Below are 17177 nucleotides of genomic sequence, written 5' to 3'. Positions count from 1 at the left end.
TAATGCCCGAGAAGCAGCCCTGGATATTTAGTTGCAATGTCCAATTACTATGTCTATACCTAGACTGCAATTCGGCTCCACGCAGCTATTGCTATTTGGACACACATTCATCATCCTTGACCACCTATATCAGTCGTATCTCCATTTACTTTCATATCTGGTGTTCTGAAATACTCTTGTGTGACGTATAACTAGTTAGCATTATTGAAGCCTAATACTTGCATCAGAATACATAAATATGACCTTTCTGTAAATAGTATGTAAATTTGTTTAATTTCTCTCCTAGGACAAACTTACTGTTGCTATTTTTTGATGAAATTAGACAGCCAGTTTTGTATTAGTCAGTGAGTGAAATAAGTGTATTTTTGTTTATAATATCAAACCATACCGTACGTTATTGTATTCGATTCGTCGTAGGATAGTAGCATACGATTACAACCCTATTCCATTCATGTTGTTTTTATAAAATAATGCACTCATCCATTATAATAATATTTACATTAAATTTAACAGTTTGCATATTCTGCAAATCGATTTTTTAAAATTCGCAACTACTATAATATCGACCTGAGTAGCTCTGCTGATTGCATCAACGTAGGCAAGATGGCGGGAGCAACAACGTGTGAGTTTTTTAGCGTGAGCCTGGCTCTGTGTTTTGCGGTTGCTTTCTCGGGTGAGGAAGCATGTATGTCATATGCAGGGGGGCATGTGTACCCGCAGGAAACCAGACGCACTACAGGCCATGCCACTCACTGGAGTCAAGTTGTCAGTAAGTTGAAATGATGAGGCGTTCGCCGGCCCAGATAGGCCTAGGAGGAAGTCATGTGCGTAACGACGCACGCCGTCACAGCTGAATAGCTTACAGTGCGGTATTGCGGGCGATCAGGTCTTTGCAGTTTTACATCAATATTTTATGTAGATTCACCTCAGCAACGAATTTTATTCCGAGCCAGTAATTGGTCACCAGTAAATAAATAAAGACAACAATATGTTCGTTATGGTGAACATGATACTGAATATGTATACTGGTTCAAGGATGATGCTATGTTCTTACTAGAAGGAAATCTCATAGTGATCAAATATTTTGGTGGTTGTTATTTTCGTTTGAAAACAGCTTTGATAAATTTGTTGGTTAGCTATGTCGTTTTTAGAATAGATTTCTACTTTCTTGAAATTTTATTAAGATACTGTGAATATTCAGAAATTTGTCAATTATTTTGCAAGTCACCATCATCATATGACCAGCGATTTGAGTTTTGGAACGTTCTTGTATTCAATGCTTCCAAACCAAATACTAAGTTTAACATTGCTACAAAGTTATATCATTTAAGTTAATCCAAAATTGGGAAAGTTGTTATTTTAAAATTGAATTTTGGAATTATTAGCAACCTCTATAGAGAACTTGGAACCAACTTTTGGCAAAAATATGCCAAGATAAATCTCTGATACTGGTACAAATACAAATTATAGCCACCAGCTGTGGCCATTGTTACCTTATATGTCATGGATCTGGATGTACCATGTCTATTGAACATTGCTAGCGGACGTGGACATGTTGAAGACCGATATCTCTTAATTTCAGCTGTCATTGTCGGCTTAGTGTAATATCTGCAAATCAAAGGCAATTAATCTCAGCTGGATACTTTGATACGTGTAAAACTGCTTGATAATGCTGCAACATATGTGTCACTGTATGAAAGTTTATTGATATGTTATGTTCAGAAATGTTTTTATTACAAAACCAGTGAAACCAACCATTGTGTTATGGATTTGATGGATAAAAATTAGTATCTGTTGACTGTTATTGTTGGACATCACACATGTAGCAGGGTTCGACTTAGCTATGTATAACATGCACAAGTGTTCCATCTATCATGTCTATTACTGAAAATGCAACATAATAATATGTCTACATGCACTAAGTGCATGTCAAAAAGAAATTAAGTCAGACTAAACCTTACTTTTGTCAACAAAAGATCGATCTTTAAACACACTCAATACCTCTATTATTTATTTATCATACTACATCTTGTTGTGTCATGTCATGCTTTCTTAGGGTGGAGGTCTTCACTCTGTGGGTACTTAAGGTTATGTACGTGAGGGTTCCGATTACGTTTCACTCCAATGCATCCCTGGCAGCAGATCTGCTTTAATAAATTTATGAGACTGGGGTGCAACCTGGTTCTGTTTGGTGCAACCTGGTTTTTATGTCAACATGCACCTGATGCATGTCAGATCAAGGTCCTTAAATCAAGCCCTGTGAAGCAACCATCGAAATTCACGCTATTCAGCTAGCCAGAGACTTCTTAATTTTGCTGAGGATGAGTGACAATCCAATGACTGACTAGTAGCTGTTGAGGGCTATAATTCAGAGAGGACGGGTGACAATCCAATGACCGACTAGTAGCTGTTGAGGGCTATAATTCAGAGAGGACGGGTGACAATCCAATGACTGACTAGTAGCTGTTGAGGGCTATAATTCAGAGAGGACGGGTGACAATCCAATGACCGACTAGTAGCTGTTGAGGGCTATAATTCAGTGACGAATAGTGACAATCCAATGACTGACTAGTAGCTGTTGAGGGCTATAATTCAGTGGACTAGTGACAATCCGATGGCTGACTAGTAGTTGTTGAGGGCTATAATTCAGTGGACTAGTGACAATCCAATGACTGACTAGTAGCTGTTGAGGGCTATAATTCAGAGAGGACTGGTGACAATCCAATGACCGACTAGTAGCTGTTGAGGGCTATAATTCAGTGACGAATAGTGACAATCCAATGACCGACTAGTAGCTGTTGAGGGCTATAATTCAGTGGACTAGTGACAATCCAATGACCGACTAGTAGCTGTTGAGGGCTATAATTCAGTGACGAATAGTGACAATCCAATGACTGACTAGTAGCTGTTGAGGGCTATAATTCAGTGGACTAGTGACAATCCGATGGCTGACTAGTAGCTGTTGAGGGCTATAATTCAGTGGACTAGTGACAATCCGATGGCTGACTAGTAGCTGTTGAGGGCTATAATTCAGTGGACTAGTGACAATCTAATGACCGACTAGTAGCTGTTGAGGGCTATAATTCAGAGAGGAAGGGTGACAATCCAATGACTGACTAGTGGCTGTTGAGGGCTATAATTCAGTGACGAATAGTGACAATCCAATGACTGACTAGTAGCTGTTGAGGGCTATAATTCAGAGAGGACGGGTGACAATCCAATGACCGACTAGTAGCTGTTGAGGGCTATAATTCAGTGACGAATAGTGAGGAATAGTGACAATCCAATGACTGACTAGTAGCTGTTGAGGGCTATAATTCAGTGGACTAGTGACAATCCGATGGCTGACTAGTAGCTGTTGAGGGCTATAATTCAGTGACAAATAGTGACAATCCAATGACTGACTAGTAGCTGTTGAGGGCTATAATTCAGTGGACTAGTGACAATCCGATGGCTGACTAGTAGCTGTTGAGGGCTATAATTCAGTGGACTAGTGACAATCCAATGACTGACTAGTAGCTGTTGAGGGCTATAATTCAGTGGACTAGTGACAATCTAATGACCGACTAGTAGCTGTTGAGGGCTATAATTAAGAGAGGACGGGTGACAATCCAATGACCGACTAGTGGCTGTTGAGGGCTATAATTCAGTGGCTAATAGTGACAATCCAATGACTGACTAGTAGCTGTTGAGGGCTATAATTCAGAGAGGACGGGTGACAATCCAATGACCGACTAGTAGCTGTTGAGGGCTATAATTAAGTGACGAATCGTGAGGAATAGTGACAATCCGATGGCTGACTAGTAGCTGTTGAGGGCTATAATTCAGTGACGAATAGTGACAATCCAATGACTGACTAGTAGCTGTTGATGGCTATAATTCAGTGGACTAGTGACAATCCAATGACCGACTAGTAGCTGTTGAGGGCTATAATTCAGAGAGGACTGTTGACAATCCAATGGCCGACTAGTAGCTGTTGAGGGCTATAATTCAGTGACTAATAGTGACAATCCAATGACTGACTAGTAGCTGTTGAGGGCTATAATTCAGTGGACTAGTGACAATCCGATGGCTGACTAGTAGCTGTTGAGGGCTATAATTCAGAGAGGACGGGTGACAATCCAATGACCGACTAGTAGCTGTTGAGGGCTATAATTCAGTGGACTAGTGACAATCCAATGACTGACTAGTAGCTGTTGAGGGCTATAATTCAGAGAGGACGGGTGACAATCCAATGACCGACTAGTAGCTGTTGAGGGCTATAATTCAGTGACGAATAGTGACAATCCAATGACTGACTAGTAGCTGTTGAGGGCTATAATTCAGTGGACTAGTGACAATCCGATGGCTGACTAGTAGCTGTTGAGGGCTATAATTCAGTGGACTAGTGACAATCCGATGGCTGACTAGTAGCTGTTGAGGGCTATAATTCAGTGACGAATAGTGACAATCCAATGACTGACTAGTAGCTGTTGAGGGCTATAATTCAGTGGACTAGTGACAATCCAATGACCGACTAGTAGCCGTTGAGGGCTATAATTCAGTGGACTAGTGACAATGCAATGACTGACTAGTAGCTGTTGAGGGCTATTATTCAGTGAGGACTAGTTAAAAAATGTTTGTAATAGTCCTCTAATTTCTCAGGCTGTTTAGGTAATTGTTTTAACTGTCTAAGCATTGTTTTCTCATCAACTCCCATAGATGCAGGATGTAATTTTGTTGTCCCTATCCATAGTTCAAAAGGGGCATTGGGGTAGTCTTGTGGTTAAAGCGTTTGCTTGCCACGCCGAAGACCCGGGTTCGATTCACCACATCGGTACAATGTGTGAAGCCCATTTGTGGTGTCCCCCCGCTGTGATATTGCTGGAATATTCCTAAAAGCAGCGTAAAACCTCACTCACTCACTCACTCACTCACTCACTCACTCACTCACTCACTCACTCACTCACTCACTCACTCACTCACTCACTCACTCACTCACTCACTCACTCCATAGTCCAAAAATAGTCCAAAAATAGACAAGAAAGTCCCAAAGATATTCCAATTAGGAATTGTGCCCTGTATCAATAGTAGCACATGCATGTCATTAGAGATGACTTAAAGCCTATCATATAGCTGGAATATTGCTAAGTGTGATGTTATTAATAAACAAAATCAGTTAATTAGAATGGGGACTGGCTGGTTAGGCTCTGTGACTTGACTGATGCCACTTCATCACACCTTGCTTGCTCATGCTTTCAGTCAGACAGTGTCCAGTCCCACTCAATTATTTACAGGTTACCATGCCATGATGGTATAGCTTGATCATTGCTGACCTTGTGTTAAACAAATGCACTCACTATTCATGATGTTGCATGCTTATTGCGAAAAGATTTAAAGTCTACATATCTTCTTTATGCACATTGTACCTTGCAAGGCAGAAATCTAACCTGCATCAAGTCTAAAAGCTGAATGTGGGCTGTTTGGTGCATCAGACAGCTAGACATGCTATGTGTGTTACAAATGGTACCAATGATATACTTTGTGAACGCCACACTCAGCAATGTTGAAGGTATATGACTGCTGTCTCTAAATAATCAAGTCTGGACCACACAATCAAGTGATTGATATCATGAGCATCGATCCATGCTATGGGATACGATGACATGGATCAACCAAGTCAGTGAGTCTGACCACTGGACCCTGTACGACAAGCATGGGTTGCTGAAGACCAATTCTAACCCGTTTTTTTTTGCATGTTTGTAAACTGATCCAGCTGAGATGTTGATGTGTTTGTTTCCAGTCTCAAAGCCGGCTCCTGACTGGAACGGTACAGCTGTGATCAAGGGGGAGTTTAAGGACATCAAACTATCCGACTACAAGGGGAAATACCTCGTCTTCTTTTTCTACCCACTTGACTTGTAAGTTCCCGTCTGTGTAATACTTAGTGGAAATTAGCCACCATATTCTTGTTTAATCAGAAACCAGATTGATAAAAGTACATAGCAATCACTGTTTGAAATGATTTTGTCAATTATCCTGAAAAATACTTGTAATACAGCTGCCACAAGTCTAATTAGCCTGTGCTGAAACCTGTGTGAAGCAATTGCTCGTCACGCCGAAGACCCGGGTTCAATTTCCGACATGGGTACAATGTGTGAAGCCCATTTCTGGTGTCCCCTGCCATGATATTGCTGGAATATTGCTAAAAGCGGCGTAAAACAATACTCACGCACTCACTCACATCATATTATAGTGTCAGTTCAAAATATGTGCAGGGATGTAAACTTGTGCAACTGTTACTAGCCTGAATACAGCTAACATATTAAGACAACCCCTAGGAAGCTTGATACTCTAACATTAGACAGACTGACTCGGCCTAGTTGCATCCCTGGAGATCGGGGTGGATGGGGTTGGGGGTAGTGTTTAAAGCATTTGCTCGTCTCGTCAAATACCTGGGTTGATTCCCCACATGGGTACAATGAGTGAAGCCCATTTCTGGTGTCCCCCCACCATGATATTGCTGGATATTGCTAACAGTGGCGTAAAAAACTCACTCCACCAAAATCGAGGTAAGTACATTGCCAAGTATGGAGCTAAGTATGTTTATAAACATGTGCAGTGTTACAGCTTGTTTGACTCTTTGTCTTCTCTGTGACAGCACGTTCGTGTGTCCAACTGAGATCATCGCCTTCAGTGACCGGGTAGCCGAGTTCAGGAAGATTAACACGGAAGTGGTAGCATGCTCGGTGGACTCGCAGTTCACTCACCTCGCCTGGTATGTAACATCATGCTGATGCTGTGAAGGGGATCAGGCAGCATCGGCCTTTCATTGCAGGCTGGGGCAGGCTTTGTCAGCTTGTTTCCCATCCCCTCATGGGCACTCCTTGTCAGAATAGGTTTCCCATACTCCGGCGCAGGGGTGACTTAGCATCACTCCACAGGCTAATTTGCATATCCTGTGACCAGACTTTTCTCTTGTTTGTTAACAAACACGCTTATTCTGAAATCAGAACCGACTAGCCGGTTTACATATCGTTTTGCATTATTATATCGATGTGCTACTATGTGCTACAACTGCAAAAATGACAATACTGTAAATTGCTTGACAGTATATCTTTATACATCACAGTGGTCATATCACTAGCGACGTGTGAAGATCCGGGGTAGAATAGGTCTTCAGCAACCCATGCTTGCCGTAAAAGGCGACTAACGGGGTCGGGTGGACAGGCTCGTCGACTTGGTTGATGCATGTCATTGATCCCAATTGTGTGGATCGATGTTCATGATGTCAATCACTGGATTATCTGGTCCAGACCTGATTATTTACAGACCGCCGTCATATAGCTGGAATATTGCTGAATGCGGCGTTAAACAACAAATAAACAAACAAACAAATCATATCACTAGCTCTCGAGGGCTTTGATGACAGCATGTGGAGCCGTACGACCAATGTAAACAAAGGATAACAACACACATGGAAATAGTTTTCCACGTTTTAGGGTATTTTCTCATCGAAAGTTAACCATTCTATGACATAGGTTTATCTAAATGTGAAGACTCGTCAAAAATGAAACACCTGCAATATCTTGAATGGACTATGTAAGAATTGATGAATTGTCACATGGCGCTGGCCTGTGTGGCAGGGGTACTATGCTGGCTACATGGAACTCTGGCTGAGATGGGATTGGGAACTGGTAATATGCCCTGAAGATGTTGGCAGCTGCTTGTGCTATCAACCACTGATTTGCTTGCCCAGACCTGCCCAGAAGTATTACATAGCCTTCATAAGGCTTAAATACTGTTGGGAGGTCGGGTAGCCTAGTCGTTAAAGCGTTTGCTCGTCGCACCATAGACCCGGGTTCGATTCCCGACATGGGTACAATTTGTGAAGCCCATTTCTGGTGTCCCCGCCATGATATTGCTGGAATACTGCTAAAAGCAGCGTAAAATGTCACTCACTCACTCACTTATATACTTTTAATTCAATCAATCACACACGTCATGCTCGCATTCACAAAACTAAGAACTAAACTCTGCCATTATTTTATGGTGAGGGAACATATACATGTTTTCGGTTGAATCAATTTAATTTCAAGTACTTTTTGTATTATACTTAAATTCTGACAAGTCAGGAACGAGTAACTGTGTTTGCTGTTTGATATAAGGGAGATAACTCTGTTCAGGATCAACACTCCACGTGACCAGGGCGGCTTGGGCGCCATCAACATTCCACTTCTCTCAGACATCACACATGACATCTCCAAGGCTTACGGTGTCTACCTGGAGGATCTTGGTCACACACTAAGGCAAGTGACTACACTTGATTGATTTGTTTATCTCTAGGGGTCTGGTGAGAACAGATAGACCAGTCGTCACCTAGGGTGCTGCTAGAACTAAGTTCAAGCAGAAATGTTTTCATTTCTCTGTTGCCCTTTAAAGTTTAGAAATGTCACTGTCAACATCAAGCATTCTGTAGGTTGAAAGACATTTTTATTCTGAATGTTTAGAGTATCTAAACAGTGTCTTCCGAGATAATAAATATCAAGATGAGTTGAGAATACCTTTATCAATGAGTCTTGATACATTTGAGTTTGGAAAGCACAAGGGTGAGATTATATTTATCATCCCAAATAATTTTTCCTACTTTTTTCGTTTGTAAACAGTAATGACCAGTGTCTTGAGTGTAAATAGTGCAAACAACCTTTGACGTGTTGACGCTGCAATAATACATGTAGGGGCAAGTAACCTAACAGTAGTGTTGACTCATATCTCAAAGATCCTGGTTTTGTCCTCTGCATGAGTCATGTGACGAGTCTGTTTTTGGTTATCTGGCCATGATTCTACTGAAATAGTCCCAAAACTCATGTCCTGAAACCTGTGTAATCCTGACTGTCCCAAACCTGTGTAGTCCTGACTGTCCCGAACCTGTGTAGTCCTGACTGTCCCAAAACCTGTGTATTCATCACTGTACCAAACCTGTGTAATCCTGACTGTCCCAAACCTGTGTAATCCTGACTGTCCCAAACCTGTGTAATCCTGACTGTCCCAAACCTGTGTAGTCCTGACTGTCCCGAACCTGTGTAGTCCTGACTGTCCCAAAACCTGTGTATTCATCACTGTACCAAACCTGTGTAGTCCTGACTGTCACAAAACCTGTGTATTCATCACTGTACCAAACCTGTGTAGTCCTGACTGTCCCAAACCTGTGTAGTCCTGACTGTCCCAAAACCTGTGTAGTCCTGACTGTCCCAAAACCTGTGTATTCATCACTGTACCAAACCTGTGTAGTCCTGACTGTCCCAAACCTGTATAGTCCTGACTGTCCCGAACCTGTGTAGTCCTGACTGTCCCAAAACCTGTGTATTCATCACCGTACCAAACCTGTGTAGTCCTGACTGTCCCAAAACCTGTGTATTCATCACTGTACCAAACCTGTGTAGTCCTGACTGTCCCAAAATTGTGTGGCCCTGACTGTCCCAAAACCTGTGTAGTCCTGACTGTCCCAAAACCTGTGTAGTCCTGACTGTCCCAAAACCTGTGTAGTCCTGACTGTCCCAAAACCTGTGTATTCATCACTGTACCAAACCTGTGTTGTCCTGACTGTCCCAAGACCTGTGTAGTCCTGACTGTCAATAAAGTCAGACCAACATGTTATTTCAGAGGCCTGTTCATCATTGACAACAAGGGAGTCCTACGCCAGGTCACCATGAATGATCTCCCTGTGGGTCGGTCTGTGGACGAGACCATTCGGCTTGTTCAGGCCTTCCAGTACACAGACAAACATGGAGAAGTGTGCCCCGCAGGCTGGAAGCCAGGCAGTGATACGGTCAGTATAGCAGTGTGGGACATATTGGGTAATGCAAGCATGTAACTATAGCGATTGGGGAAGGGAGGTAAACCTGCAGGAAGCCAGGCAGTGATACGGTCAGTACAGCAGTGTGGAACATATCGGGTAACGCAAACATGTAACTATAGCGATTGGGGAAGGGAAGTAATCTTGCAGGAAACCAGGCAGTGATACGGTCAGTACAGCAGTGTGGGACATATCGGGTAACGCAAACATGTAACTATAGCGATTGGGGAAGGGAGGTAATCCTGAAGGAAGCCAGGCAGTGATACGGTCAGTACAGCAGTATAGGGAATAATATGAACATGTAACTATAGCGATAGGGGAAGGGAGGTAATCCTTGGAGCCAGACTAATTGTTTGGAACTGATGACTTGTATGAACATGATGAAGGAATTATGTTGATTTGAAGTCTTTCAGTGTCTTTCCTTTGCTGCGGATTCTAAAATCTTTCAAATTGTGAATCTGTAAATGTCTGAAAAATTGAAGACAACTCGTATCGAGGAGTTCTGGTCAAGTGCTACTTTCTAGTATTTATTTCTGGTATTGAAATATATAAAATGTCAACGCCAGTAAATCATTAGTCTCAATTGTCTGCTGAACCCAATTCCATAGTGCGTAAGAGGCAAAATAGTGATGATAAATATATAAATGGATCGCCGCAAAAAGGGAAGGCACATCCTGCTCAACTGGTAGAACCCGCCATTCACACAATTTGTGCACACATTTCAGTTTTGTTTGTTTCTTCTTTTACAGATCATCCCAAATCCAAAAGAGTCCCAGAAATATTTCAGTAAACAGAAAACTTCCGATGAGCTATAAACAATGCGTCTTTAGATTTTATTTTTAGTCTCTTTCTCTTTCTGTTCATCTCATTTTGTATCAGTGTCCGGGAGCATGGGAAGGTGTGAGTGTAATTTATCATCTGACTGTCACAATAAAGACAATCGAGAGGCCAAGAATAGCACTTGTGTTTCCTGCAGCACTGCAACATCATGTCCATTATCTATGTAACCATGGCAACAGTGAAATTTGTTGTTGATATTTTTTCGAAAATGTTTGTTATTTGTGTGTTTTATGTAGAATTTTATCCATCAGTGGTTGGAAGTAGTCCAATTAGTGCCAGTGAAGCAATATGTTTACTGTAGGAAATTGTTGACAAATAATTTATTTCCATGTGCGTACAATGCCCTTGTGAAGTCAGCTTCAGCTCATACTCTGTGAGACTTACTATGCAACATATTGCAATACTTTACTTTGCTGAATAAATTTTTGAAATAAGAAAGTCTGTCAGTTTGTATGGTGAAGGGAAACACAAGTTGTTCGAGGTTTTTCATGGTACTGAACAGAGTTGCCTTGTTATTTGTCTCCAGGAAGCATGTGTCACCTTTGGCAAGAGACTTTGTCGAAAATATGCTGGGCGGTAGGGTTGTTGGTTTGTTGTTTAATGCCGCACTCAGCAATATTCAAGCTATATGATAGGGGTCCATAAATAATCGAGTCTGGACCAGACAATCCAGTGATTGATATCCTGAGCATCGATCCACGCAATTGGGATCGATGACATGCATCAACCAAGTCAGCGAGCATGACCACCCGATCCCTTTAGTCGCCTTTTACGACAAGCATAGTTACCTTTTACGGCAAGCATCGGTTGCTGAAGACCTATTCTACCCCCGAATCTTCACGGGTCCTGGGCAGTAGGGTAGCCTAGTGGTTAAACTTAACCGTTAAAGCATTCACTTGTCACACTGAAGACCCGGGTTTGATTCTCCACATGGGCACAATATGTGAAGCTCAGTTTCTGGTGTCCCCCGCCACGATATTGCTGGAATATCTCTTGAAATATGGCTCTGTTCACCCAGCAATGGGTGGGTACCCGGTAGGATGAGATGGTGACTGTTAACCTTCTTGTGCCTCACAGGCAGCTTGAGTTGTATACTCCCCAGGGAGCAGAGAATGAAAATTGAGTGGACACTGATGCATTGACAGGGAAAATAAAGTAGCGCCATGAGCATTCACTTGGTGAATTGAATATGGCACACTATGAATTGACCCGTGAAGATCCGGGGTAGAATAGGTCTTCAGCGACCCATGCTTGCCGTAAAAGGTGACTATGCTTGTCGTAAAAGACGAGTAACAGGGTCGGGTGGTCAGGCTCGCGGACTTGGTGGATGCATGTCATCGTATCCCAATTGCGTGGATTGATGCTCATGATGTCACTGAATTGTCTGGTCCAGACTCAATTATTTACAGACCGTCGTCATATAGCTGGAATATTGCTGAGTTCGGCGTTAAACAAAAAACAAACCAAACAACTATAAATGCAAGCATATGCGCACAGACCTGTAAGACCTGACTATGGAGTATATGATGGTCGCAGTGTATCACCATGCCCTGCTTGTTGTGCATGCTATCATCCATTTTGTCTACCGGGCCTAGAAGTTGCAGGAATTTAGGCAGAATATTGCTGACTGAACTATGCAAATCTATAAAATAATATAATGTGTACAATAGTTGCATCACCCAGAATCATTTAGGATAGATTTTCCAGTGGAGAATATTTCATAATGATTCTATGATATTTGTACACAATTGATAAAATTTGGCATTTAAGTAGAAAACTGATCCCCCATGAACAGTGTTTTGACTCTGATCAAAATTTGTCAGTAAACAAATCTACCGGTCCTGTTGGATCTCTACTAGACCAGTGGTGCTGACCAAAAAGGGTTTTAAATGCTATTATGTACTTCATTCTGATTCTACAAGTTCAATGTTAACGCCATCTTCCCGAGGCAAGAGAGTTAACTGACTATAAAAGTCCAGTTTCCACCCTTGCCGAACCAGGCTGGTATTATGGAGTTACAGTTTGGCTGGACTATGCATAGTCCAATCATAATTGCGCAATGAAATCGAAATCCGGTTCTTAAACCGTCATGCAGATTTCGGTCGATTGCAGGATTTACAAAGCATGTGCACCAACTCGTTGTCAACAGATATTTTCAAAATCTTTTCGTGTTTTTTATCAAGGTGCTCGCGTGATTTGATTCACTTCAGGATTCAAGACCAGTTTTATCACAATATAGATATTGATTATCGATCAGGTCGTCTTGACTTGGCGCCGCCATTTTGTTTGAAGCAAAGACAAGTTATACGAGAGGTGGAATTTCATTGGTTCATAGGAGAGGCATAGAAGGGACATAATTCATAATAGCCACTGTTCGGCAAGGGTGGAAACTGGACTTTTATGGTCAGTTAACTCCCTTTGCCTCGGGAAGATTATGTTTATGCTGGTTAACTTCAGAGGTGTATTTATTTGCAACAGGTCAACTCTTTTCCAAGATTTTCATTAGTTCCAATATTTTAACTCAAATGTTGAAATGTGAAAGAAATCATCTATTGCATACATTAGTGTTGGCATCATGACCTTTACCACCATATAGGGGCATGCACCTAAGTAGCTCTCTTTTATGAATTATACATGAATCATTCCGGCCGCAGTAGTTTGTTTATTAAATGTTCATACAAACTGATAACTAAGCAAATGGTGCAGAATGGCACACTTCACCATGAGACCCATGAAGATCCGGGGTAGAATAGGTCTTCAGCAACCCATGCTTGCTGTAAAAAGGCGACTGCTTGCCGTAACAGGCGACTAACGGGATCGGGTGGTCAGGCTTGCTTACTTGGTTGATGCATGTCATCGATCCCAATTGTGTGGATCAATGCTCATGATATCAATCGCTGGATTGTCTGGTCCAGATTTTATTATTTACAGACCGCCGTCATAAAGCTGGAATATTGTTGAGTGCGGCATTAAACAACAAATAAACAAACAAAAAACATTTCACCATAGGCAACACAAAATCAGTTTTCTTTGTATGCAGTCTTAGCAGAGAAACATTTGAGGGGAAATTCTGAAAATTAAACTATGATGACTAAATTGCTATTATGTACTGATATCTGACTGCATATTTATTCATATTCAGAAATTTATATATCTGGAAATATGTTTTGATACTCTGATTAAACTTTGGATTTTGACTTGTGAAGTGCTATACTGGTATTATGACTCTGAATCCATCTCAGGTCTACATCCTTGATTTACTACCAGCTCACTGTTCAGCCTTATTGAATTAATACTGATTATTACACATGTTCATAGTTTTTGTACAATAAGTTAATTGACACAATAAGTGTTAATTGACACATTCAAGTCAATCTTCAGATATTGTAATAAGGTAATATAATAATCTTGCTCATTATTAAGTTAGTAATCAGGGTTCTTAATTATTTCTGCACCGTAACCTTTAAACCGAAATCTGTGGATTAAGAGCTTATATATAACCATGGCCTGACTTAGCTACATTCAAAATATATGGTAATATGTTATCAAATTTGTCATGATTGTTTTTATTCAATTATCAACTGTTTGGCTGTGAAATAGCTTAGTAAATCTTCTGTTAACATATACTAGTCAAAAGAAGTTAAGGATCACCCGATTCTTTGATATTGGTAATGTTAATCTGTCATGGCATGAGAGATTAACTATTGTTAGATGAAAGAATCAGGTGATCCTTAATTTCTTTTGAGTAGTATAGACACATGGCTCAAATAGAACACCTTGGAATACATCACAATACACAATATGTGGAACCTTTTATAAAATCACCTCATCAAGATATTTCTTTTCCGTTTACCATGTTTACAATAGTCTAGCAATATCAAATGCAGGTCTGTTGCAAGTCTGGCTGATTGTTTGAACAGATGGTGGAAAGCCCATGTGAAGCTAAGATGTGTTCTCCTGATATGTGACTACAGGTCCACCTTCATGCAGCAAGTACATGACCCTACACACCACAAAGTTCCCGTGCCGGGGACGTGCGTCCAGGGCCCCGTTCCACAAAGCTATCTTAGTGCTACGTTGATCATAAGCCTATGTTAAAGTATGGGACTTACGATCACCTCAGTGCTAAGATCGCTTTGAGGAACGGGGCCCTGGTGGTAGTGGAATGTCGGGGTTCAATCCCCGGCTGCGTCATACCAAACGACTTTGAAAGATAGTACTTATTAACCTGTCTGGCGCTCGGCATTAAGGGGATAAAACAAGGACTGGTCGGCACAGCAATAGTACACAGGTTATTTTTTATGTGACAGGCAGAGGGTAAATACTCGCACAAATTAGGGTAAATCTAAACACACTGAAGTTAGTAATTAATTTAATTAAGACATAACTAGGCATAAGTGAAATTGTGATGTAAAAAATGTTTGGAACAACACAAGTATCGTAAACAGTTCTCATATTTTCGACTACATTGTTCTCTTCCCGAGACAAGGGAGGTAACTGGACGTTTGAAGTCTGTTAATAATGGTAGGTTAGTAACCCTCGGTCATCTTACAAGAGGCTGTAAAAAACGGAAACGGAAAACGAAATGATTAAAATTACCCATACAGCAATACCTTATTTGTTTGATGTATACGTGAAATGCTTGATATTTGTGCAAAACCTCCAAACGCTGTACAATAATATTTGAGAACCATACTCTTGAAACAAAATTTAACATACTTACGTTTGCACTTTAAAGTGAGAAGGTATAAACTGATTTATCTTACTTAACGAAATATTGAAACGTTTTTAGGTTGGCACTGGACACAAACCTTATCCTCGGTTGAAGCCAGTAAAAACCCAACAACTGAAAGTTTACTTCCTGAATTGCGAAAGGCACCCGTTCAGCAGTTGATATAACTCCTGATTGTTATGCTATGTTTTACAATGATATAGGGGCCTGATCTTGGCCAGCTTATGGAAGCAAAGATGCCTTTTTTTAACCTGCTGTAAACCAACGCAACGGAGAGGTCTCGAGGAGCGACATTTGAAACTTTTTTGAAAGAAAAGCTTGATACAAAACAACGAATAACCGAAATAAATACATGAACAACGTCCTGTAAGTCTCACGTTACATCATTTTTAATACATAATATTCATACTGTTAAAAGTGATGTCAAGCCTATTATAAATATAAGCCAGTGTACACTTCTAAACGCGTATTTACAATAAATGTCAACATTAAAACATAACACGATAAAATCACAGATTATGATACTACTACACATTAGTTGAAGTATTTTTAGAGATGATCACATGTATACGACCATGTGTGTCATACTGATTTTACGCAACGACTGTCAGAAGTCGTAAACTCAGTATGACACACATGCGAGTGTAATAATTTCGTTAGTACCCATGATTTTCTTCATCCTTTAGAAGAATGCACTGATCACGACCTCCGTCTTAGAAAACCCCAATTGTCGAAAAACATCAACAATCTTGATGACGTCGTTTCTAGTGTGTCGTCATTCCAACCTTGTGTCACAATAAGATTCCAATTGACGTCACCAATGCCGTCCGGATGACGTAAACAGTACACTGGTGTGTTGAAGTAATATTTGCACTGGGGCACATACGATTTTTATGAACTATTTCTAACTCTATGGGTAATAAACATATACATATTGTACAACGGCCGCTATTGTTATTGGAAGCAGTTGTATATTAATACAACTTTAGTGGCTGTAAGGATCCCTCTAATTACTGTAAATGACTTGTAGTAGATAGCAAACAAAACCAAAACCCAAGGCTTCTTCAAAAATAGACCCCATGTCTACAACACATTTCACGTTAAACCGAACGATAATAAAACAAACTTTGAACAAATTGACAACGCATGTACTTCCCATGGAATTACGCCCCAAAGTCCACAATTATCATCCCCAAAGACTCTAGTCGCTTCAGGTAACAAGGGAATACGCTCACTGCCACCTTGTCCAGAGACCTGAAGACCAAGTGACCCACGTGCACTGTCGGAAAAAAGCATGTAGCATGCTGGTCTTGTTGAATCTATCGTTCTAATAAACTTCTCAGGACCACCGACATATTTCATATCCAAATGACTCCAGATTTTTTCCAAAATTAATTCATATTCATCTAAGGTGTAAACTCATTTTTAAAACATTAAGAAACAAACACAACTGAAAGTTTTACCGATTGATAAGTGCTGATCCGAAATCATGTACGTTTGTTGAAGTCTGGACTAAAATGAATGTGATAATATGATAGTATTTATTACGAACAAAATATTAGCTAGCACGGGTGGGGTTCGAACCCACGCGGACATACGTCCATTGGATCTTAAGTCCAACGCCTTAACCACTCGGCCACCGTGCTTCCGGTTCATGAGGAGTACATTTAGTGCTTTTCCTTTCAATAACGATGTACCCAGGCAGACGTATTTAATAATTATCATTACTACAAAAGGAATATCTTCGTGTGGGTATAGAAAACCTGTATT

General features: G+C 40.8%; 1 protein-coding gene and 1 non-coding gene across 2 annotated transcripts; one reads left to right on the top strand and one right to left on the bottom strand.

Annotated features, from left to right (window-relative positions):
• Positions 1 to 575: 575 nt before the first annotated feature.
• Positions 576 to 11174, top strand: LOC124111482 (peroxiredoxin-2-like). The gene is made up of 6 exons (XM_046471205.2): positions 576 to 769; positions 5783 to 5900; positions 6641 to 6757; positions 8166 to 8288; positions 9643 to 9808; positions 10585 to 11174. The coding sequence occupies exons 1-6, from the start codon at positions 604 to 606 to the stop codon at positions 10648 to 10650; spliced, it is 756 nt and encodes a 251-aa protein (XP_046327161.2). The 5' UTR covers positions 576 to 603; the 3' UTR covers positions 10651 to 11174.
• Positions 11175 to 16970: 5796 nt separating this feature from the next.
• Trnal-uaa lies at positions 16971 to 17053 on the bottom strand. The gene has a single exon. It is a non-coding gene; the product is annotated as a tRNA-Leu (tRNA).
• Between the last annotated feature and the right edge of the window lie 124 nt (positions 17054 to 17177).

Source organism: Haliotis rufescens, unplaced genomic scaffold (assembly GCF_023055435.1).
Source record: "Haliotis rufescens isolate VD_foot unplaced genomic scaffold, xgHalRufe1.0.p SCAF_5, whole genome shotgun sequence".
Classification (NCBI taxonomy): Eukaryota; Metazoa; Mollusca; class Gastropoda; order Lepetellida; family Haliotidae; genus Haliotis; species Haliotis rufescens.
Note: the sequence above shows the minus strand (reverse complement) of the source record. Positions and strands in the feature narration are given on the sequence as shown.